General features: G+C 49.0%; 1 protein-coding gene across 4 annotated transcripts; it reads right to left on the bottom strand.

Annotated features, from left to right (window-relative positions):
- Positions 1-836: 836 nt before the first annotated feature.
- RAB27A (RAB27A, member RAS oncogene family) lies at positions 837-22874 on the bottom strand. 4 transcript variants are annotated; one of them, XM_079953502.1, is made up of 8 exons: positions 22647-22873; positions 19456-19538; positions 15922-15977; positions 10190-10363; positions 7414-7499; positions 6428-6531; positions 5141-5264; positions 837-3237 (listed from the first exon to the last, which is right to left on the bottom strand). In XM_079953502.1, the coding sequence occupies exons 4-8, from the start codon at positions 10340-10342 to the stop codon at positions 3039-3041; spliced, it is 666 nt and encodes a 221-aa protein (XP_079809628.1). In that variant the 5' UTR covers positions 10343-10363; positions 15922-15977; positions 19456-19538; positions 22647-22873; the 3' UTR covers positions 837-3038. The 4 variants fall into 4 exon arrangements, with proteins under 4 accessions (XP_079809628.1, XP_079809630.1, XP_079809629.1 ...); XM_079953504.1 differs by lacking the exon at positions 15922-15977 and having other exon boundaries at positions 22647-22874; XM_079953503.1 differs by lacking the exon at positions 19456-19538.
- Positions 22875-24619: the final 1745 nt, after the last annotated feature.

The raw sequence follows: 24619 nt of genomic DNA, 5'->3' as shown, positions 1-24619 counted from the left end.
CCCGGGGCAAGGCAAGTAATTTGCGCCCCCTAACCCGGGGCAAGGCAAGTAATTTGCGCCCCTAACCCCTAACCTGCCACCACTGCCAGCTTCTTCTTGCTGCTGCCTGGGCTGGGGTATTTACGGTAAGGTAGCCACGGCGGCGGCGGGTCCGTGTCAGGTGATCTGAGGCGAGTTGCCGCTGGCACTGCCGCCCAAACGACGCCGCTTGCCCGGAGGAGGAGGAGGGCAGAGAGGCGAGGAAAATGCAACATGGCCCAGCAGCAGCAGCAGCGGGGCTGTGAGGAGGGGCTGCCTGGTGCGCCCTCCGCGGCCCTGACGCGCGGGGACCGCGGCGAGTACTGAGAGCCGCTGCCTGCCGGACGCCTTCAGCCCAGACGTGCGCACAGCTCGTCGGTTCCGCGAGACATGGGGCTCTGCTACAGCCTGCGCCCGAGGCTCTTCGGCAACTCCGGAGGCGGCGAGTGCGCCCCCCCCCCGATGTTGCGCCCGGTGCAGCCGGGCCCCCCTGCACCCCCCACGCTACGCCACTGGGTGGTGGTGAAAGAAGGTGAATGGGTGGGAGAGCCCCGGGTGAGGAGCAGGAGGCGCAGTCCCTAACGGACTTGGGCTCTTAATTGCCTTCCCCTTCTTTCTCTCCAGTTATTTCGCGCCTTCTTTAATGATGGAGGATCTTGAGGTGCAGAAACGGGCACCAGAGAACTTCCGTTATCATTGCTGACTCTTTGGTGCAGCACATTTGTGAGCAGCGATGCGTAAACGTCTCCTGTGCAACTTCTGAATCATTCTGCACAGATTCCTGATCTCAACTACAAATAAGTCAAAGATGCAGGCCGCGGCTATAATTCATTTTTAATAGAGATACCTCTTCATGGCAGTACATGGCAGTTATAAATTTTCCATTTATACAGTTCGATAAATACAGCATGCAGGTCAAAAAATATGGCTGTTTCAGCCTTTTGTATCAAATCTAAAACACACCTCTGGTTTCAGAAAAATGCATCCCTGCCATTTACGCTGGCGTGATTTTAGCCTCAGTGTACAGGTGGCAGAGTTCCAGGACATTCCTCCACAAAGTGAAGTTGTATTTCTCCTTTGTTTAAAAAAATACTGGCTCTTTTGCTAGTCCTGGGTCCTTTCAAAGGCACTTCCAATGAGCAAAAAGCCTCCAGTCAGTTGTGCATCTCAGGCATTGGCAGACATTTGAGCCAATATTTTCATACCCCCCACCCCAGGCCCAGACACAAACTTGGATGTCCCATCTTGAGGCCTGAGCATGAGGTGGATTTTAAAACAGCACAGCAAATTTCTCAGAACACTAACAGCTCCCCTTAATCCCCTGGAATGCATTTCTGGATGTAAGCATGTTCACAGTTTACTCAACTGCTACTATCCTTTTAATACATTCAGATTTTCTTACTTATTAAAACTGTATTTGGCAGGGCAGGTTTTGACCTGCAGCACGTGGTCAACAAAATATCCAGGGTGTTCACATAAATAGATTTTTGGGTGCTATTTTGTCAACATCAGGGCGACAGTCCAGCAGAGCACGTTGCACAAACACGTAAGGGTTTCTTATTTTGTTTATTATCTCCAAGCATCTGGACCTCAGTGGTGAACAGCAAGTCACATTTAATGCTCAGTTCTTACAACCAATCAGTTAGGCAGTTTGGTGGGTGGGCAGGGCTGGTGCATCAGGGAAGATGCTGTGGAATGCTGTGCTTGTATGTGTTGGGACCATTTGACAGCCCCCCCCCCCCCCACAAACATGGCTAAGGGCTGCTAGCTTCAAGTCCAGCAATGGGATAGAGGCAGGGACTTAAGTGTGCAGAGACTGAATAAGACTTTGTTAAGACTTTTGAGCGAGATGTTTTAAAAGGTGTTGGAAAAATGTAGGTGCTCAGAAGATTGTTCAGTGGCACGGCATGGTAAGACAAAGTTAGTAACTGCACCCCCACTTTGCACAAGCAAACAGCAAAGCCCCCTCCCCTCTTCTGGTGTTGTTCTCATCCCCTTCAAGCACATGCAGGAGGTGCTCCCAGGAGGCTCTAAGCCGCGTTCAAAGTACTGATTCTGCCCGAGAATAAACTGATCTAGACCATTTGATTACACACATCAGCGAAAGCAGGCAAGTTGCATAATCACAGCAAATGAGTCTGGATTCTACCGGAGCAAAGAAAACAGAGACGGCAGGTGTATAAGCCAAGAGTTGTTGCTTAACAGAGTAAGGCCTCGCCAGAACAGTCAGTAATAATATTTTCGGTCCGATTGTGAAGGAGACTTTTTCCAAACAAAGAAATTTAGCACAAAGCATTAGCTTGCCCTCTATTCCTGTCAAAACAAGAAAGTTTACATGACACTTCTGCATCCGTATACATGCAACATACTCTTGCTCCACCTACTTAGGCAGGATAGCACATCTGGATTCTAGCAATACTAACTATGAAAGGTGGCAGGGTTTGGTCCTGTTGCAAGGGCCAGCTTGCTGTCTCTAAAAACCACAGATAGGGGAGCAGTTGTCCTTCAGATGTTGCTGGACTGCAGCCCCCATCAGCCTCAGCAGCAGAGTCAGGGATGATGGGAACTGTTGGTCTAGCAACATCTGGAGGTGGAGATGGGATGCCGGTTCCCTATTATTTTAAAAAGAAGGATTTATTTATCTATTTTTAACGCATTAAAATACAGAACATTTCCAGTAACGAAGAACAAATTACTTGCTTCCTCTGGCCAGTTCAGCCCACCCACCCATTTCTGTTGTTGCAACAAGGGAATTTAGGTCCTTAGAGGAAACAGCACTTGCTGTTAAGCAGCCAGTCTAAATCCTGAAAACTTAGGCCAGCCTAGCTAGTAACTAATAAAGGGAAACGGCTGCAAAGCACAAGTTGGTGTTCTTTGATAGTAAACTGGTGCTTAGCAGAGCTGATCATCACACATCTATGTCTACGTATAGAGAAGGTGGTCCAATAATTATTCATATTAAGCTTCAGCCATAATATATCATAGCTTAATTTAAAATGTCGCAGTCACGTCTCTAACAATCAGCAGCTACACTTGCTTTTCTCTTTTTCCTCACTGAGCTGCTCTGTGGAGCTGTGCCCGTTAGGCTGCACTACCCCTTCTGGGATCCAGGACTTGTCCACACACCGTTCCATTCGCTTCATGATGAGGTCCAGAAGCGTCTCAATGGCCTTGCTCACGTTGGCCCCATTGGCAGCACTCGTTTCAAAATAAGGGATCCTGGAAAGAAGGCATCAGAAAGGTTTACTCTGCGGAGCTGTGGCATTCTGAGATAATGGCGGATCTCAGGAGGAAAGGAGAATTAAGGCCTGCTGGGCTTCTCAGAACACAATTTTCATTGGAAGCACTCACAAGGGCTGCTTCTGGACAGTCACTCTTTCGCAGGAAGGATACCAGAACTTTAGCTTTACCCGGCTTTAAGTGAATTAGAGCTCCCGGTTGCCCCAGCACAACAAATCTACTTTAAAAAAGAATCCGACCTCAGAAAGCGATGGGATGAAAAGTGTGGGGTGAACAATGGGAGGGCATATAAACACAAGCAGATCGGAATAAATGCGCAATAAACTAACCGTGTAAGTTCTGAGCAAGCAAATCAGGACAAATGCTGCTGAATAAACAGGGCTTTTCAAAGGGCAGGAGGATGACCGTCTTCTGCAAGAGGACTGGGCAAAAGCAGGTCCTCATATTCTCCAGCTGGTGGTGCTCAAGAGGTGGCTGTTTTTGCAGGCCACTTCCTTGCTACTTTTTAACTTGGCTGCAATTTCTGTACCAAACAGTCCATTCATGAAGGCCAGAGTCTGACCTTTGGGTTCCCGTCCCTCACTTGGGAGTGGAGAGCAGGAGCTTCTGGCACCGCATTCCCTGCACAGTTGTCAACAAGACTGGCAGGGTCCACTGGGGTCCCACCCAGACCTACCCCTCCACGGGAAGGAGGAGCCAGCTTGCTCCCAGTTCTGCTCAGTGCCCCAAAGCAGGGGTGAAACTTGGCTTTCTTTCAATGAATGTTAGAAGGATGTTAGAATGAAGTTATGTGGTTTTAGCAGAAATGTTATAAGGGTTTAGGAAAAAATAGACTGTTAATTGGTGAAAGGAGGGAAAGTAAAGTTACATCATATTGAGATAAATTACAGAACAAAAATTGGAAAAGATGGAAAGGATTTGCGGAAATAGTTAACCGAATTAGAATACAAAAAAGGGAGGTGTGAGGAGGTCAAGGAAACAAGCAAATGAAAGATAAGTTATGGGAAGATTAGTTGTGTGTTTTTGGGTTTTTTTCCTTTTCTTCTTTTTTTCCTTATTGTGATGTGTTGTTTTGTTTTTGTTTAATATGGTGTTTTTATTTTTGCTTTTTGTAACCCTTAAAAATTTTAATAAATATTATTTTAAAAAGAAAGAAAGAAACTTGGCTTTCTTTCACCCGGGTCTCCCACTGCTGTCATCCCCCAACAACTGGTGTTCAGGATGAACCCTGGAGGTGGAGGGGCGGGTCTTCCTCACGAAACCATCCTTTCACCTGCAATGAATCTCCAGTCAAGGGGGTGGGACTCACTGGCACCAGGAAGAGTTTTCTCCTAATGTCTTTGGGGGTTCCCCCACCAACACTCACCCTCCTGGAGCATCAAGGGCTGCCACAATATTTAAAATTAAAATAAAATAAAATAATAGCTTCTTTATCACTCTTGTGCAAGGCTCAGTCAGGTAAATATCACTCTTGCACAAGACCCCCGTATTAAAAAGTTAAAACAACACATGGAAATAGATCATGACACCACCGCCCCCAACAAGCTTCCATTTCCCCAAATGAAACATGAAAATTAAGGTGGGTAAAGTTTGCTCTTGCACACTTCCTGGGAGTTGTTTTTTTGTTTTTAAGGTGTGCACACAAAGATACAGGAATACCTGTGCAGATGCCCAGAAAAGAAAAGAAAGGCAGTGGAGGGTGGGGGCGAAGGGACTGAGGAAGGATCCTGGGCTCTGAAGGATTATTTCCATCTGCCTGGGGAATACCAGGTCACCAGTTTTTTCTGTTAAGCAGCTCCTTAGAGGAGCTCCCTCCAGCCTCTCCAGGAGGCAGCCACTGCTCTGCCCAAACCGCAAGAATAACGGGGAGGATGTGACTTGCCCATGCTTCTCTGCAAGTTCCTTTGCGTCCTCTTCTTTCACCACCCGCTGCTCTTCCAGGTCGCTTTTGTTTCCGCACAGGACCACATCGGGGTTTTCACAATAGGCGTGGGTTTGCAACTGGCCTAACAGTAACAGGAAAAGGGAAATGCCAGGCTCACTTGCTGCAACAGCCAGAGAAGTGGAGAAAGCAGAGCACTCTATGTCCTTCCTGCACAGATCCCTCCATTCTTACATTACGGTGAATTCTCCCTACCTGCGACTGTCACACACCCAGTCCCCTCCATGGGCACCCGAAGGTGTCCTGTTGCTCCCATGCAAGAATTTAGCCTGTCAACCCTTGTGAATCTTGATCAGGCCTGGTGCTAGTAGAGGCGGACATGAGTCCATGGATGCAGTGACCACCCTCCTCTCCAGGACCCCAAGCAAATGCACTGGGTGATGCTGCTGCACCCACAGAACCCAACAATGCAAAGGGAAGCGATTCAGAGGGCAGCCGGGAGGCAGCGAGGGTGAGGGCCTCTTCACCCTTCGCCAGGGTGGAGGAGTGAAAGCCGTTCAGCTGAGAAAGTCAGAAAAATGCCTCTGGAGGTTCCTGTGCAGGTGGGGACAGACGGACCCCAGACAGAAATCTGAGGCTGGGGCATGACATGCCTCTTACAAAAGAACCTGCCCTGCCCACCACAGAAACCCAATTAATAATAATACCTTTATTGTCAATGTACAACCTGTGTACAATGAAGTTAAATGCCATGGAGGACAGCTGTGGCATGTCCCCAGCCAAGAGAACATCTGCCCCCAAGCTTTGCTTGGGCAGTAGAAAGAAAAGGCTTTGTTCGCCAGGACTTTTCATCTGGCAAACAGACGGTTCACGTTAAGAACACTGTTTGAAAATACACGCCCACAAAAAACCAAAAGACGGCTGCTTCGGATTCAACCTTGCACACCAAGGAGACAACTGTGGGGAAGGTGATCAAGGTTGGGGGCAGACACTACCAACCCAGGGGGCATTATTATTCTTCCTTGACCTGTGCCTGCTTGTGCCTCAGTGGCTCATGGCTTCCTATAGGGCTGTTGAAGAAGAAGAAATCCCTACAGGCCCACGTTTTGTTAATGGCACAAAATAATGGATCCAGACTTGTTCCATACTGACTTTTGGGGTGTTCCCCACTGGCTGCAGGGCCAGGGTGAATTATGGGCCTGTCTCTCTCTACAGCACCACACCCACAGGGGTCATACTGGGAAAAGGCAGCCGCCCAATGGGGAGTGCGGGAAGACAGGCTCTTACTCATCCAGTTTCTGATGTTGAGGAAACTTTGCTCGTTGGTCAAATCAAAGAGGAGAAGGAAGCCCATTGCATCTCGGAAGAAGGCAGTCGTCAAGCTACGAAACCTGCAAGGACGAAAAGCAAAGATATTATTTTAGCCAAGAATAAACAAGGACCTGCAATAAGGGAAGTTATTAGTCTGAAGCATTTTACCACTGACTTCAAAGGAGCCAGAATTCTTGGTATAATTACTATGGTCCAAGTCTAAAGTAATCTGAAAGGAACAGAGGGACTCTTGGGGAGGGGCTTTAGTGTCTCAAAACACCTCTTAGCAAAGGCGTTTTGGCTAATTGTCAACAACAGAAGAAAAGCTGCCACAGAGGTCAAGTTAGGATAAAGGACAACTTATTGAGGGAGGGGTGGGCGGGTTTAGAGGTGTTTAAAATGATGGATAATGTGGAGAAAGGAATAGAAGCAGATGTTTTTCTTCCCCTTCATAATATTAGACCTCAGAATCATTTGTTTCTGTTGACTGATGGGAGATCCAGGGCAGAGAAAAGGAAGCAGCTCATGATTAAATTCTGGAATATGCTCCTACAAGTTTATTTGTTTTATTTATTTATTTATTTATTTCATTTCATTTCATTTAAGATTCACTTCCTAAGAAACATCTCAAAGCAACAATAAAAATGTCAGCAATAAAATATATACTTAGGATGCAGCGAGGGCCGCAAACATGGATGACTTTAAAGGGAGATTAGGAAAATGAATGAAATGAATGAGATTAGAAAAATGAATGGAGGTGGTCAGGAGCTACTTGTGCTTCGGGGGGGGGGGCACATCTCATCTGCAGGGACAGAAGCTACAGCCATTCCAGTTGATGCAGGGGGACGACCCCAAGCTAGAGAGAGCTATTGGCCACTGCAAGAAAAGGATGCTCAACTAGAAGGATCTTCTGAAGTTCTTACATTTTCAGTCTGGCTCTATTTCTTCTTTGTATCCCTTACCTTTCTTGCCCAGCTGTGTCCCACAGCTGGAGATGTATTCTCTGTCCTCGACCACTAATGCCATCCGGCCCATTTGATCGGTACACCTGTTTAAAAAAGGCATGCCATTGGACGAGTGCCTCCAACTAGCGTCTCTGGGGCTCTCCCTCCACAAAGAGGCCCCCACACCTTCAGTCTTCGGGGAGCCTGGGCTGTGGGCTTAGAGTCAGGTATTGAACTGGCTTTTATGGCTCTGCTCCTGAGCGGCTTGCACCTATGGTCTGCTTTATCTGCTGTTAGTAATTGAATTGAATTTAGGAGAGGAAATGAATACAATATTTTAATATTGTTCCCCAGGAGCTGCTGCTGCTGCTGTTGTGAGGGTTTCTGCAGGGTCCAAAACTCAAGCTGCAAAACCCAAATAAGCCCAGTTGGCTCCTCATGGGCTTGGTCAGTTTCCAGGATGTTTTCAGAGGATTTCAATCCTGGGGTAGAGCAGCAGAAGCCTTTGGAAGAACTCACGACTGAAAACACTTCCAGTGAATATTTCTGAATGATGATCGTTCAAAAATGGCTGGAAGTTTTCGTTAGGAAATGTTGTTACTCAGGCCTCTACAAATCCGCTTGCCATCTGTATAGAGTTTCTGCTTGCTGTGATTCGAGAACCCACCCCATCCATGCCCCAAACCCTGGGAAGGAGAGCAGAGGAGGAGCTCCTCCAATCACACTGGGCTTTAGAACAGGCAAGGCCCTGCCCCAAAGCCAAGTGAAAGCAGGGAGACCCCTTCAACCCCATTTCCAAAGAGGAGGGCAGCTTTCTAATGTCATGCACTGTGGAGCCGGCAGAAGTAGCATCCAGGAGACCTGATAGCTTCTTCCTCCTGCTCCAATGCCCAGTGCAATATTTCTGTATTTAAAAGATTTATAGGTTGCTTAATCACACAACATTTAAGCGGTAGACATTAGAGGTGCCCCACTCCACACAAACATGCCGCCCCATGTTCTCAGGCACACAAATGGAGCCATCAATGGTGACTGCAAATGGTGGCTGGGTAGTAAATAAATCCAAAACGTCTGGAACCTGATTTTGATTGCTTAGATTTCAGTGTAACTGCAAAAAGTACAATCAGATAAGAAAGACACTGGCAATTTAGCTGGCATTGATTGCTAGCAGCAGGTAGGAAAGGGAGGCTTACGGACAGCGTCAAATTGATCTCATTATAGGCAGGGACGGGATATTAATATATGGAAAACCAGGCAGGCTGCAGCAGGAAGAGGTACGTGGAAAGGAAATAGCTACTTCTGCTTCTGTTGGGGACAGAAAAGAAGTCAAAGGGCAGCAGCAACAGCCTGGAAAGGGACTTCCAGGAAGTTTTTTCTAACAATGACAGCAGACAAGGCTTCAAGAAAAACAAACAGATTTCTGCATGCCTAATTTTCTCATTCCCAGCAGCTCTCTTTTATTTTAATGCAGTTTGTGCTGCCCAGCTTAGTAGGATGATGCAATATTATTGCTCCCAGGTGGGTTGGGGAATGGCTGAGACCATCAGAAGGCCAGAACAGCAGGAGGGCCCAGCTGACTTTGGGCTCATCCAGACTTGCACTAGAAAAGCAAGGGTCCGAGCAGTTTTCCCCTTGCCCTGCTCCTTTCCCAGGGAAAAATGACTCTCTCTAAATTGAAGCAAACGTCCATCCGGAGAAAACCTGAATTGCCGTTTGCTCCGACTGAGAGCTAAAGAGCGGTTTTCCGGGGGGGGGGGAGTAGCAGGATAAGAGGAAGAGTGGATAAGCCCTTTGAGGCCCATGGCTGGGCAGGAACAAGTGGCTTTGAAATTACAGAGAAGTTTGAAGTTATTAGGGCCAGATTGTTTGCATGAAGTGATGTGACGAAACCACCAAATCATAGATTTACAGAGCTACAAGGTACCTTGAGGGTCATCTGATCGAACCCCCTGCAATGCAAGACTCTCAACTAGATCACCCATGACAGGTGGCCATCCAATCTCTGCTGAAAAATCTCCACGGAAGGAGAGTCCACCACTTCTTGTGGGAGTTACAGGCAATCTCATGGGTTGTTCTGCTAAAGAATGATCTGACCAAAGCCACCATCTTCCTTGCAAACAAAAGCCCCAGGCCCTTTCCTGGAGACTGCTGCTTCTATAACCGACAGAACCACACAGGTGGGTGGGTAGAAGCTGGAGAGAGGCAGATGGTGGTGGCAGCAGGAAATCTATGTGGACTGGACTGGAGTCCGGTCTCAGAAATGGGGATGGAAATTGCCCCTTCCCCAGATTGTTCTCATTCCTTGAAACTAAAAGGGAAACTTGTTTTGTTTCACTAGACCATGCTGTCTGCCACCAGGCCTGCAAGGACAGAAGGACATGGTTATAGAAGAGCACCTGTGGAGAGCGCTCTTCGGAAATGGCACCCAGGCCCATTTGGCCAAACAGCTAAAAAGGTCACTAAAGGCAAAATCAAGGCTGTCGCATTTTGCAAGTGGCTGTGAAAAATAAAAAGCACGTTTTGCAAAGTCGGTTGGAACTGCACTTGGGGTGAGCTAATGGATGACTCCCCCATAAATATTAGCCACCTCCAAAGTGCAGACCTACAGACCTCATTCCTTCTCCTTCTCTGCTTCTCACCTGTTTATGTCCAAGAAGTACCAGGAATCCACACGCCCTGCCAGGTTCAGGGAAAACTGGGTCAGGTCTGAGTTCTGATCACAGTTTTCTGAAAGGTAGCTGAAAGTGAGTCTCCCCCCCCCCCCATGGAGATGTAGAAAATGGTGGGAACTTACCACCCTCTTTTCCCGGAAGTCGATGCCAACAGTGGTTATGAATTTTGAATTGAACTTGCCATCTGTGTACTGATAAAGGAAACTGGTCTTCCCCACACCAGAATCGCCCAGGGCTAAGAATTTGATTAGGTAATCGTAGTCCCCATCAGACATCGTGAGAACTCTGAGGACAGCCTTTGGGGTGAGACAGAGGGGAGGGGAGGAAGAGGAAGGGAGCAGCTTTCATTTCCATTCTTTTTCCAATAACTATATATTGCATTCTCTGAAATCCCAGCTATCAACTGTCCAGAGCTCACAGCATCTCCTCCATAGAGCCCAATCTAAGCACATGCGACATTTCTCCCGAAAAGAACAGTGCATAGCGCTCTCTGTGTGAAGAAGACTGTGCACACAAGATTCCTTTGCAGAACATGTTGGGAAGATGTAACTTGCAATAGATTTACATACATGCACAGAACCAGGAAAGTCTTCATACTGTACATGACACAGGTGTCCATCCGTCCACCCCACCCCAAAAACATATAAGAAAAACATCGTGGCTGCAGAAGCCAAAATCCAGACTCTGATTCAGATACCTCCTTCAGTCAAAAAGTTTTCTGAATAGGCATGGAAAAATTACTCCATCACAGGACTCAAGTACACATGACAGGAGATGCCTGGTGCAGGTGGCCTGAGTGTCAACTACCCCCAGCCCCTAACCCCTAACCCCCAACACACACACACACACACACACACACACACACACACACACACCAGGTAACATTTGGTTTTTTAAAAAACCCAGATGAAGTGTTGGCATGAGAACAAGCTTTACATACTCTTGGTACAAAAGGTGTAATTAAGCTCAGTATTATCCTTGCTCGCCTCCAGACTGTCAGTATTTTGCATGAGGAATTCAAGTGCATGTTGGGAATTTAGTTTTTTTGGGAATAAAAATTGATTAAAGCACTCTGTCATCCTAGCACAACAAACTTTTTGTTTTAATTAAATAAAAACCCTGGCTTTGGGGTGTTAGGAAAGTGAGCGGCAAACACACTGCAAAGTGTGGGATGAACAAAGGATTGGTGGGAAGACACAGCAAATTGGGGCAAACACTCCCTGTTGTATAACCTAAGGTAAAGGTACCCCTCTAGGGTTGTGCACTCATCTCACTCTAGAGGCCGGGAGCCAACGCTGTCCACAGACACTTCCGGGTCACGTGGCCAGCGTGACGAAGCTGCTCCGGCGAACCGGCACCAGAGCAGCACACGGAAACGCCGTTTACCTTCCGCTAGAAGCAGTACCTATTTATCTACTTGCACTTAAGGGTGCTTTCGAACTGCTAGGTGGGCAGGAGCTGGGACCGAACGACGGGAACTCACCCCACCTCGGGGATTCGAACCGCCGACCATGCGATTGGCAAGTCCTAGGCGCTGAGGTTTTACCCACAGCGCCACCCGTGTCCCTTGTTGTATAACCTCCCCACATACAAATCAGAATAAACGCTGAATAAAGACGGGACATAGTCTAACCCCCACATGTGTTTTGTGCAGGGCGAGTCTGGGTGAACGCTCAATAAACAGGTTGTCTGATGAAGTCACTTGATAAACGTTATTAAGAAGTAGCAACTGGTGCTCACCATTTAATGGACTTCTGCATGGAAAGGGGTATTAGGGATGCGGGTGGCGCTGTGGGTTAAACCACAGAGCCTAGGACTTGCTGATCAGAAGGTCGGCAGTTCGAATCCCTGCTCCTGCCAACCTAGCAGTTCAAAAGCACGTCAAAGTGCAAGTAGATAAATAGGTATCACTCCGGCGGGAAGGTAAACGGCGTTTCCATGCGTTGCTCTGGTTTGCCAGAAGTGGCTTAGTCATGCTGGCCACATGACCCAGAAGCTGTACGCCGGCTCCCTCATCCAGTAAAGCAAGATGAGCGCTGCAACCCCAGAGTCGGTCACAACTGGACCTAATGGTCAGGGGTCCCTTTACCTTTAAAGGTAAAGGGACCCCTGCCCGTACGGGCCAGTCGTGTCCGACTCTAGGGTTGTGCGCTCATCTCACTTAAGAGGCCAGGAGCCAGCGCTGTCCGGAGACACTTCCGGGTCACGTGGCCAGCATGACGAAGCTGCTCTGGCGAGCCAGCACCAGTGCAGCACACGGAAATGCCCTTTACCTTTACCTACATCCATAACATGGCCAACTTTCTCTCTCTCTCTCTCTCTCTCTCTCTCTCCATCACATTATACCACAGATGAGGCTGCCTGGCCTAGGCTTATTGGCTGTGTTTCAGCCTGGTTTTGGAAGAAGGAACTTTAAAGTCAGGGGAAATGATGCCAAGGTGCTTTTTATAGGTTTTCAGCTGATGGTAATGGAGCTAAATTGTGCTGACCTGTATTTCCAACCTGCACGGGTTTTCATTATTTATTTTTAAAATTCCTACCTGTCCTTCCTGTCTTCAGAACACAGCGCTCAAGGCAGTTGAGAAAATACAAAAATAGTCTACTATTGAACAAGCTGTTCTACCTATGGAAAGGGGGGAGCAGGAAGATGGGGCTGTTATGGCAGGCTGAGGGCTAGATATGCTATTTAGGAAAAAAGAAAAGACAACACCTCATTGATGCCTTGGCATGATAATCCCTGAGAGGAAACCAGCCGAAAATCTCTCCCAAGGAAGGTTGGCACAGATAAGAGAGGCAGCAAGACTATTGTTGTCCTGCAGGGTTAAGCTTCATCCTCATCCTCCTCCTCCTCCTCCTCCTCCTCCTCCTCCTCCTCCTCCCTGCACAAATATTTAAGAAGCGGTCTCCACCCTTAGTCTATTTAGGTTAAAGCTGAACAGCCCAGGAGCCCTTCCACAAGAACAGCAGCAAAGCCCAGGCAGGATTTCAGCAGGCGGGTTAGTCAGCATGATGACCATTGACAGCATTTTTGCAAATGTCATCACACACCACCAAATGCCTATTAGTATAGCAATCTATACCTTCAGGAGGCAGTGGCGTAGCGTGGGTTATCAGCACCCGGGGCAAGGCAAGTAATTTGCGCCCCCTAACCCATGGAATTGCGCCCCCTAACCCGTGGATTTGCGCCCCCTAACCCGTGGATTTCCCTAACCCCCAGATGTTGCGCCCGGTGCGGCCGGCCCCCCCTGCACCCCCCACGCTACGCCACTGTCAGGAGGACATAAACAAGGTGCAGATGGCACAAGAAGACCTGGAAGAGCCTCCACTTCAGGGAGGGTTTGGCCAGGCAGAATCCTCAGAGCAGCATCACATAAGACTAACCTGAGCACCTGAGCACACAGCAGCCATTTGCAAGGCCTGCATGGTGCAAACTGGAGCCATGCAGGAGCAGAGGATGCTATTGGACTCATCACATGCCAAGCCAGCCTCCCATTTTGGAGGGTTTGCAGCAGTGCACAAGAAGTTCTGCCCTGAGAATGGACCAGTGCCAGCACATGGACCAGCTCTGTGTGCAGTGGCCACATAAAGCAGATTTCCACTGATGGCCAAACCTGGGATTCCAGAAAGGGACAAAATATGGCTCTTGGGAAGCTGCAAGGCGAACGGTCCTAGCCATAGTCAGCCGCACTCTGCTCTGCCTGCTGCTTCTCCCTGACCTGAACATTTCGCTAAAAGTGGCTAGAATTAACCCCTCAGCATCTGGCCTATGTGCTGCTGCTGCTGCACCTGTACACAATTTGCACCAGTGTTAAGCTGGTTGCACATACGGTATTTACTCAAATCTAATGCTCAGCTTTTTGGGCCAAATTACATTGCAAAAATTAAGGTGAGCATTAGGATTCAATGCACATTTACATTTGCCAGCAATTACGGTACTTTTTTTGGTTTCAAGGTTCTGAAAATTGAGACGCGCATTGGATTCAATGGTGTGTTAAAGGTAAAGGGACCCCTGACCATTAGGTCCAGTTGTGACCGACTCTGGGGTTGCAGCGCTCATCTCGCTTTATTGACCGAGGGAGCTGACATACAGCTTCCGGGTCATGTGGCCAGCATGACTAAGCCGCTTCTGACGAACCAGAGCAGCGCACGGAAACACCATTTACCTTCCCACCGGAGTGGTACCTATTTATCTACTTGCACTGCGTGCTTTAGAACTGTTAGGTTGGCAGGAGCAGGGACCGAGCAACAGGAGCTCACCCCGTCGCAGGGATTCGAACCGCCGACCTTCTGATTGGCAAATCCTAGGCTCTGTGGTTTAACCCACAGCGCCACCCGCGTCCCTTCAATGGTGTGTTAGACCCCGTTAAATATGGTAATCCCTGGCTTTAGGCAGGCCTTTCCTAACCTGGTGCTCTTCTGATATTTGGGACACCAGATCCTGCAGCTGCAGCAACTATCATCCAAAAGATCTAGAGAGCACTGGATGGGTTGGGGCAGACAGCTTGAGTTCTGGCAGTCTCGTTTTAAAAGGGATGCATGGTTGGGGGGGGGGCTGATTCCAAGTTCCTAGCCTGTCCAAGGGCACCCCGGGTCTTTCAGGGTGGAGATGTGCTGCTTGCTGCTTGCTGCAGGAGAGCTGCTGGCTTTGGGGGGAAAGGCCAGACCTCTGCTTGGGGACTCTCTGCAGCTCATTCTTACACCCAAATAATACAAATGGAAGTTCCTGCACTGAAAAGCATCACAGCTGGAAGGCAGAGGTCAGGGTCAGGAAAGCCACCTTTTCAAAGTGAGCTTAAATCCCCAGCAGCACCTCAGAGTCCCCTCCCTCCCCCCCAGGTGTTGACTAACAACTGACCAGGTAAATGATCACTTTCAGCACCAACCTGCCTCAAGCCATGTCCCCACCCCCACCGATTGCTGCTCCCCTGGACTGCACCCCAGCCATTGCCCCAGAAAGGAAAAGCCACTCACCTTTCGGACAGCAACACCACAGCAGCAGCAGCGTGTTCTCGCCCAAGGCACATTCTCCCCAGCCCAGCTAGCGGAGGAACAGCAGCCGGAGGGGCCCCACCTGCTTCGCACACAGCCTGGCCGGCAGCTTACGTGTCACCTGTTTGCTCTCTTGACAGGTGGGGCAGGTGTGCCTCGGGCGGGCTGGTGACAGGGCTGGGCTGGGCAGCCCCTTCCTCATCTGGGCACAGAGGCACACAGCTGCCCTTTATCTCCTGGGGGGCTCGGATCCCCACCCCTTCCAGACTCATCATCCCTCACAAAAAAAGAGTACAAGGTTGCAGCACACAGGTGGCAAGGCAAGGGAGCCATCGCCAGGCGTCAAGCAGAGGAGTGTTTACATTACTGCCTTACATCCAGGTGAAACTGTTTCCCAGCTTCTGTGCCTTTCGCAGCTCTGCCCACCCACCTCCAGCTGTTCGCAACAGGACAGCTCCTGTTTGGGTACACTCACCAGGGGGCGTTGATGGGTCGGGATGTATTTCTCACCTTGTGCTGGCTACCGTAATATTCACTAGAATATTAATTTTCATTTTCCCCTCGTGTGTTTTACCTGTCTATTTTGTGATCTGGGTTTTATTTATTTAAATGCCAAGTGAAAACTGGCACTTCCTAACAGGGAAGAGGATTGCTCTGACGCTAGAAATCAGCTCGTCTGACTCCTTGCACACCAGGCACTTAGCCATAACTTTTGCTTCCTTGTGCTTAAAATATCGTATTCCCCACTGTTGCTTCCGAAGGCGAGCTGATAAGAAGGCACCTGACTCCGTGGAAAAAGCTTACTGCCTGTGCACCGTCTGTCATGTTTGATTCATAACAGCCATATGCAACCTGGCAAACCTACCCTTTCCGGAGCGTGTCCTTCAGAGACCCGTCTGTTGTAGCTGCCAGAGGAGGCTTCTACAAATGAGAGAGAGAGAAAGAGAAAGCACAGTGCATCTTGGCCATGGTGGCAGCAGGGATTCTTTTCTCCCTCCTACCAAAGTCTGGGCTCTTGTTTACATCTGCCTCCAAGAGCCTGAGGGGCAAGAAGTAGGCAATGCATTTAAATGATAGGACTTTTTTTTAAAGGTACAAAAAACTCAGGCTTCAATACTTGAGCAGTGCTGTCAGTCAGCAGAGCCAACATGGAGATCTAGATGGGTCAATAGTGTGATTTGTTATATGGCAGAGTCCCAGGCCCTTTCCTACATTCCTGTGAGGTTTACTCTATTTCCGGATTTGCTCTTTTCTGTTGCTGCAATCAAGTGGCCAAAAATAGGATCTTGTAAATACAAAGCCAGAAGAGAGGTGACCATTCCTCTGTGTGTGAAACTAGTTAACTGAAGACAGAGCCATCACCTGCTTTTACAAAACAACCCCCTTCCTCATTGCAGAAGGAAAAAGGATGCAGGGAAGAGATGCTGGAGAGAATGCTTGCAGCTTCTGCCTTAGACAACTGGGTGAGAAAGGGGAAGCTAGGAAGTCCACATTTTCCTGAGAAGAACCTTGGAGGCAACATGTGGGGTGGTGACGGTAGAAAACAGAAAATAACTAATTAAAGCAAACTCAAAACATGCAAAAAAAAACAACCCCACACATACCCAAAAAGCATGCACATGAAAGATTTCTGCATAAGACTCTCCTAGATGCCACTGCTGAAAACAGTTTGCAATGGGCCAGATTCAGAGCCACGTGGTCCTGATGTGGTCAGCAGGCACGAAAGCTGCAGGAAGGCCACTTGATCAGCTAGGACAGCCTTCGCTGAACTGCTGTTTTGGACCTCAACTGGGTGGGGCTCAAGGGAGTTGTAGACAACTGGGCTGGGACATGTGTCCTGGCTTCACTCTCCTGCCATCTGGCCACAACACCTGCCCTTTTGACCATGTTTAAAGAATGTGTTCCGGGCAACAACTATACCCTCCAACCTTTATCCAATGAAAATAGGGACGTCCCGTTCCATAATGATAATTTTACTATTTGTACCCAACACATCTCACTGGGTTGCCCCAGCCACTCTGGGCAGCTTCCAACATATATAAAAACATAATAAAACATTTAAAAAACACTTTCTTATACAGGGCTGCCTTCAGTTGGCTTGGAGGCCAGATAATGCCCATACCCTCCAACATTTCTCCAATGAAAATAGTGACATCCTAAGGAAAAGTGGAACATTCCGGGATCAAATCAGAAACTGGGACGGCTTCTCTACATCAGGGACGTCCTGTCTGCCCTAAGATTTCAGGACCCAGACCTGAGACCTAGGGGCAGCCCCTGGTGATGTCACAAGGTGGGCCCTGAAGATGCTGGTAAACTGGGAGAGGGGAGTGGAGGAAGACCTGCCACACACACCTCCCTCCATGTGTTTATGTTTAATTTGCAGCCAGCCTGAAACCTGAAGAGTTCAGGTCAGACCTGGAGGTCTAGTAACCCTAGCAACAGCACAGAGCCAATACTGTGGTACCTCGGATTAAGAACTTAATTTATTCTGGAGGTCTGTTCTTAACCTGAAGCACCACTTTAGCTAATGGGGCCTCCTGCTGCCGCCGCGCTGCCAGAGCACGATTTCTGTTCTCATCCTGAAACAAAGTTCTTAACCCGAGGTACTATTTCTGGATTAGCGGAGTCTGTAACCTGAAGCATCTGTAACTTGAAGCGTATGTAACCCGAGGTACCACTGTATACTCTTAACCAATTTGCTAATACAGCCGTACCTTGGATCCAGAATGCCCTGGAACTCGGACGTTTTGGCTCCCCAACGCCACAAACCCGAAAGTGATTGTTCTGGTTTGTGAATATTCTTTTGGAACCCGGAAATCCGACGGGGCTTCCAAGTGGCTCCAGGAAGCTCCTGCAGGCAATCAGAAGCGGTGATTTGGTTTCTGAACATTTTGGAAGTCAAACGGACTTCTGGAATGGATTCCATTCGACTTCCAAGGTACGACTGTATCCGCTTCCAAGCCCTTTTCCATAAATATGGGAGGCCCATCTGGTGACAAGGAAGAAATCGGATCTCATCTCCTATTCCTTGTAAGCCCCTCCCCCCAAAAAAACTCCACAAGGAAGGCTAAGGCCAGGAGCTGGACAACTGTCCCAAGTATGCTAAGGCAGGCTGCCTTTGACAATCATGACCAGGCCAACCTGCCTTCTCTGCCCACCCTGGACCATAGCTGTCAACGTTTCCGTTTTTTGTAAGGGAAATTCCCTTATTCCGAATAGGATTCCTCACAAGAAAATGGAAAAGTTGACAGCTATACCCCAGACTCTCCAGGCCTCTGCTCAGCTTCCACTTTGGCCTTAAAGCAGAGACACTTTTCCCCAGTCCTGTCAAGTCTGGAGGAAATGAACCCTACCAGGATTTCCTCAGGGGAAAAGGGAAGACAGAGAAGAACAGCAACCTTTTTCAGCCATGGGCCGGTCCACCGTTCCTCAGACCATGTGGTGGGCCAGACTATATTTTGAAAAAAATAATAATAAATGAACGAATTCCTGTGCCCCACAAATATCCCAGAGATGCATTTTAAATAAAAGGGCACATTCTACTCATGTAAAAACACGCTGATTCCCAGACCATCCACGGGCCGGATTGAGAAGGCGACTGGGCCACATCCGGCCCATGGGCCTTACTTAGGCTGCCTATCCTGGAGAAGAAAAACAAGAAGGGTTTTGGACTCTTGCAGTAACAAGAAAGCCCAGGCAGCAAACAACTGGGCTGGGTCTGTGTTGCCGTGGCTAGAAGCCAGTGATAGAGATGCATGATAGAGATGCAAGCCGGACAACCTGTGGCAGACCTGGGATGTGCTCTTTTCCTCCTCCTCCTCCTCCTCACCTCACCCAGCAGTGCATCCGGTTGGAGAGAAGAACCTGGGAAGCAACACAGGTGGCCAGCTGGAACTCCTCTAACTCACACTGAACAGCACAGATTAATCTGGAGCTGCAGCTAGCTAGTCTGCGCTCTTTCTGCTTTTTTGCTTGTTTCCTGCAAAAGCAGCGGGGAAACACTAGGCTCTGACTGGACGGTGTAGGAAGTGACATCGCTGAGTGCTTATCGGCCTCTCCACTAAAACAAACAGTGTGGTTTTTCCTTCTTGTCAAATCAGTTTGATCACAGGCATTAGGCGTTTTCCCGTTCAGCTTCACCTCCAGGCGTCTCCAGAGCAGAAACGCCTGTAGCCCAAGAGCCCTTGGCCCTGGATCCTGTGGTGGTGATTTAGTAGGGAGTTTCCCTTTAAGGCAGCTGTCAGTCACAGCTAGCTGGAGGGATTCAGTCCATTTAAAAAGCCCAGGAATTGCCAGGCCTACAAGTCGTATTTGTTTAGTCTCGCTAGGATTTTTGCTTTTTATCTCAGAAAAAAGTCCTTGTTGTTTCCCTCACCTTTAATTCTTGGACACAACTTACCTGGCAACAAAGGATGGCTCTTTTATCGCTGAAGCCACCAGTGCCTTTTCTTCAATGCCCAGGGGACCCTCTAAGTGCGTTCCCTGTTTGGATGTGGATGTTTGAAAATGACTTGTTAGCAGTTAATGATACAGAAATCTCTGAAGCAAGGAAATGGGTAGCGCTTATTAACTGCCTGGGTGGATATTTCATGCAGGGCTTTACGGAACATTTTTGTGCCAAAAGGGAATGTTGTATATAATTGCTACAAATTTCACCAGACTGAACAAAAACCAGGGGGATTTGCACTCTAAGGGATTGAATGAGCTCATATAACAAGAGATTTGCGGGGGGGGGGGGGGGTCCTAGGGGCTTCTGTCCTTGCTCAAAACTTTTGTTTGCTTCCCATCCTTTCCCCCAGGGCTTTGGTCCTCTCTTAGACATGGCATAAACTCTGGCTGTAAGGCAAGTTTATAGGGCGTCTTTGTCTACTTAGACAGGCAGGGATTCCCCGGGGCTTCTATCCTGAGCACACCCAGCCCCCAATGAGGACATGCGATTGGAAGTCTAGTTTTTTATTGGCAAAGTACTCAATTACGTCAGCTCCTAAGGTGCAAGAATTGCATGCACCACTCGTGCAAAATAGCTAGATAGGCATCTTCATCTTCAGACTTGTCCTCCAACCAAGGTGGAATCTACACACATGTTAAAAACGTTGTGAAAATGCTTTTTTGAAAATCGTTTTGAAAAATGCATTGAATTTGCTTTGGCTCAAAATTGCCCTCTGTATATTGCACTTTACAACACATTCAAAACATTTTATTTGCAGCTGTATAGCTGAGTCCCTAAACAGTTTGTGCAACAGCGCAACCATGCCTCCATCAGGACATTTAACTCCCCTCTTCCGATGTACCACATGAAAGCATCTCCAGCAGCTCCTGTCGCTTTTAGCCCCTCTCCTTGTCCTTTTAGATACCAGGGGACGAAGGAGATTCTCCCCTACTCTCCCTGGGAATCTTTTCCACCTCTTCACCTTCCTGCAACTCTTCCTCCACCTCCTCTTCTGTCCTCTCCTCCTGCCCCTCTTCCCCCTGCTTCACAGGTGGCACCGAACCTCACAAATCACTGACCCTTACCCCTGGATCATCCTCCTGCCCCCTTGCCTCCTCGGCCTACCCTTCAGACTCCTGCCTGCTCCTGTTGAGAGCTGCTCAGAATGGCTGGGGAAACCCAGCCAGATGTATGGGGTATTAATAATAATAATAATAATAATAATAATAATAATAATAATAACAACAACAACAACAACAGCTTCAGGCAGAGAAGCCTCTCCTATGACTGAGCCTTTGGACTGGAGATACTTCCAGCGATCAAAGCTGGAGACTTTCTCCTTCCGAAGCAGCTTCTCCCTGATTCCAGGTTGCACCTCACCTTGGCAGCCAGCCAAACAGCCTGAAATGAGCTGGGAAATGCTTGAGTTCCTTATAGTTTATTCTGTCTGTTAAATGTGGTTGATTTAATTCAGCCCCACAGTGTAAGTGGTTGACAGGCCCTCGGCACTTTTGGACGGCTTGAACAAAAGGAAATTCCGCAAGCTCTTTCTCCACATCCCCTTCACTTTCGTGAAGTTCAGAGGAGCTGAAGGAAGAGGAACCCTGCCAGACAACTGTGCTGCGGTTGCCCAGCCTGCAGTTGCAGCAAGGCTGAAGACCTGCCTCTGGCCCAGCGCACAACTGACAAACCGCCAATTTCCAGGCTGCATCATATGATCCCCAAGCAAAGAATTATTTCTTTTCATGTTGGTGGGAGCTGAATGCACGTAACAAAGTGGCCTTTTTCTCTTTCCCTTCATTAAGAGCATTATGTCCTTCTGAGTCTGGACTGGCCAGCCACCCAGCAACAAGGCTCTCCATGGCCCATCTTGAAAGGCAAAGGACACGATCCGGCGGGGAGCTGTCCTGCCCAGGCCCCACAGCGAGTGAGGGGAGCAGCGCTTGCAAGACATGTGGGAGAGTGACACACCCTGGCTGCTGGACCAGCCACCCTGCCCATGAGGTGGGGAAAGGTGGCCGCCTCAGGCCCACCCAGCATGCCCACCGCTGCCCTCCTCCTGCTGCTGCACCCTTCCTTTCACTCCCCAGGGCACCTCAGGCGGCATGCAGACATGGAAGCAGCGGAAGACACTTTGGGACCTGAGGCAAACCCCATCATGGAGCTCCCCAACCCACCAGTGAAGAAGGAAAATCTACATCAGGAACAAGGGCTGTGGGGAGAAGATCGACATCAGGGTCTGCTGCCCCGGTGAATCTTGCCACCTGAGGCAGCTGCCTCACCTTGCCTCATGGGTGGGCCCGCCCATGGCCCAAAGTGTATGGTCAGTCAGCAGCCTGCATACATGCAGTTGGTGGCAGGATTTTCAGTATTTCCTAAGGCAGCAAAATGTCCTAGGCAGCCTTGCCTGACCCAGCTGCTGTGTTTTCGCCCGAGCTTTCGGAGATGGATGCAGCTGATGAGCAAATGGAAGAAAAGGCTGTGCTGGCTGGGGCCGATGGGAGTTGTAGTGCAAAGCACCCGCTTGGCTAAGCTCACAATACCCTGGCTGTGCATAAAGAAGACACCTTCTTCCTCCTCATTTTCAGAAATCCCTTTAAGTGTTTGAAAGCTACCTGAATACATTTGCACCTTTTTTCTTTTTCACACTTCTTCCTTTGGCCTAAACATGCCCCGTTTATAAAGAACAAACTAGGGCAGCTCAGCTTAGAGATTAAAATGCGCTTTCTGAAAATTAAAGGAAACCCACTTTCCCAGGGTCAGCTCAACAAGAAAGCCTCCAGCCTCCAGCATTTAGACACATTATGTGAGCAGCAGAGCCCTGGGTCAGGCTCCAAAGAACCAAGGAGCCCACCCTACCATCCCCCAAGGGCTTGGGGCTGCCACCCTAAACACATTCACCCCCTAAGCTCAAAGGACTTCCAAGGAAACGTACCCAGGGGGATTTCACTGAATCCATCTGAAATCTCTCCCCCCCCCCCCCTTTTGGCAGATTGGCATCGTAACTGAAGTTCACCCTAATTCCCTGGTATAATTTAGCTAAGTTCGGGTTCATTAAAGGTGTGTAATTTTAGTGAGGTAGTTTGCCCACGGATAACGTGAGCTTAAACCATTGAAGAAGAAGAAAGGAGAGCGGAGGAATGAAGAAATCCTTTCCTTACCTGAATGGAATTGGCAGGATATGCTCAGCTGCCCCCACCTTCCCAGCAGGTCCTACAAACAGGTCCCCAAGCAGAGATGGAATTTGGGTCTGTGGTCCAGTAGCAGAGCCATGGAAAGCAGCCAGCTGGCACGTGAGGAGGTAAGAGCAACAAGAAGCCGGTTTTCAGAAGGTCCCCTTGGCTCCCCTAGTCTGGCTGCACCCAAAGTAGCCCCCCCCCTCTCTCAGCCCAGCCTGCCCACCAGCCCACCCTAATGACTCTCAGCTGTTTGTCATGTGGCCTCGCTGGCTGATCAAGTGATATTGTGGTGTTGCCTCCTTTCCCAGGCGCAGGAGCTTGCAAACAAGCCCTTCTTCTGCCCAGAGAAGCAGGAATGTGCCACAACAGCCGTGGCCAGCCCTGGGGCTTAGAGGTTTGTCAGCAGCACAGGCTGGAGGGGGCGGGCCTGAGCTACTCCTGCAGCTGCTCTGCTGGAAAAGGGGGAAACAGAGCCAGACTAGGGAGGCTCTTCTCCACCGAGGCAGACCAGGGGGTCATCCCTGCTGCATCTGACCACAAGCCCTATCTAGCCTGCCATGGCACAGTCCGTCAGGGTCTCCGACCACAGAGAGACTTTTCTCTGCAACGCTGCTTTCAGAAACAAACCAAGCAACCAACAGGAGATGCTTCCAATTTGGGACTTCAGCATGCAACGCAGCTGCTCTTGCAATCTATATATCCTCTCCTGCCCATTAAAGCCCATCCCACAGGCTGTTCCAGCAAGGATGAAAACCCTGTTAATTCGCCACCACCCAGCAGGTCCAGTGTAGGGAAGAGTGTGGGAATGGGGAACCTCTGGGGTTTTCCAGGAGTTACGGGACACCAGATTCCATCAGCTCCAGGAGCTGGCATTCCCAGTGGTCAGGAATGGTGACGACGGGGGCTGGAGACCAACTATATCTGAAGGACCACAGGTGTTCCCTCATCCCACTTCCACCCTCCATGGTTTTTGGGACAGCTTGGAAGCAGAGAAGGATAACATGGGAGAGAAAACAACTTGTGTGTGCATGCACAAGGTCCAGCCTTCCCTTTTAACTATGCTTCTTTAGGCCTCAGTGATGTGTACAGAAGGTTGCAATAATGTATTGTGAAATGCTAACCATTTATAGAAGGCGGATGTCACCGTTAAGGTTTAAATTTTTCTTCCAAGCATTAGCAAAAGGGGGTGGTTTTCCACTGGTAGAGAAGTGAGCCACACCTGCCTTTTAACACCCAAGAGGAATTTGAAGGTTGATTAGAGTTTCATCTGCGCATGATGAGTGAGTCATAAGCAAAGAAAGTACATTTCCCTTTAAAGAGAGAGAAAGAAAGCAAAAGAGTCCCAGGAAGGAAATCATTAAACAATTCAATTCCAGTATTTGCATTTTTCAAGTACACACACGAATCCTTCAGCCTTTGCAAGCCTCTGGGTGTTTTGCACTACAACTCCCGTCAGCCCTGATAGCCTAAGGACAGGAGGGCACCAGGGTGGTGAAGGCCTGGGACCTAGAATTTGACTGCAAATGAATCAACCCCCCCCCCCCCCGGCAGACCTCTATAGACCAGGGCAACCTTCAAAGAGAGAAATGTTATTACCTAAGTCTTTGGCTGGCTTCTAGGAAGCTTTTTAATATACAACATTCTCTAGATGTGCCCTCTAGATGTTTTGGCCACACTGGCAGAGGCTGATGGGGATGCCTAGTCCAAACATCTGTTGGGCAGCAGAAGACACACACATATTGTTGCCACTTCAACCACAGAGACAAGCCAGGTTGACAACCTGGGCACAATACAATGCAAGGAAACGAGAGCTAGGCACCTCTGGGGCCTCCTGCTCATCTCAAGCAAGCTTGCATAAGGCGGGGGCGGGGGGTCTCCCATGAGGCAACTACCTTGAGCAGGAAGCAGCAAGAGAGGCCCAAGTGACAGAAATTAATCTGCAGCAGCAACCCAGC

Source organism: Podarcis cretensis (assembly GCF_951804945.1).
Source record: "Podarcis cretensis genome assembly, chromosome: 14".
NCBI lineage: Eukaryota > Metazoa > Chordata > Lepidosauria > Squamata > Lacertidae > Podarcis > Podarcis cretensis.
The sequence above is the reverse complement of the archived record's forward strand: the minus strand, read 5'-3'. Positions and strand labels throughout refer to the sequence as shown.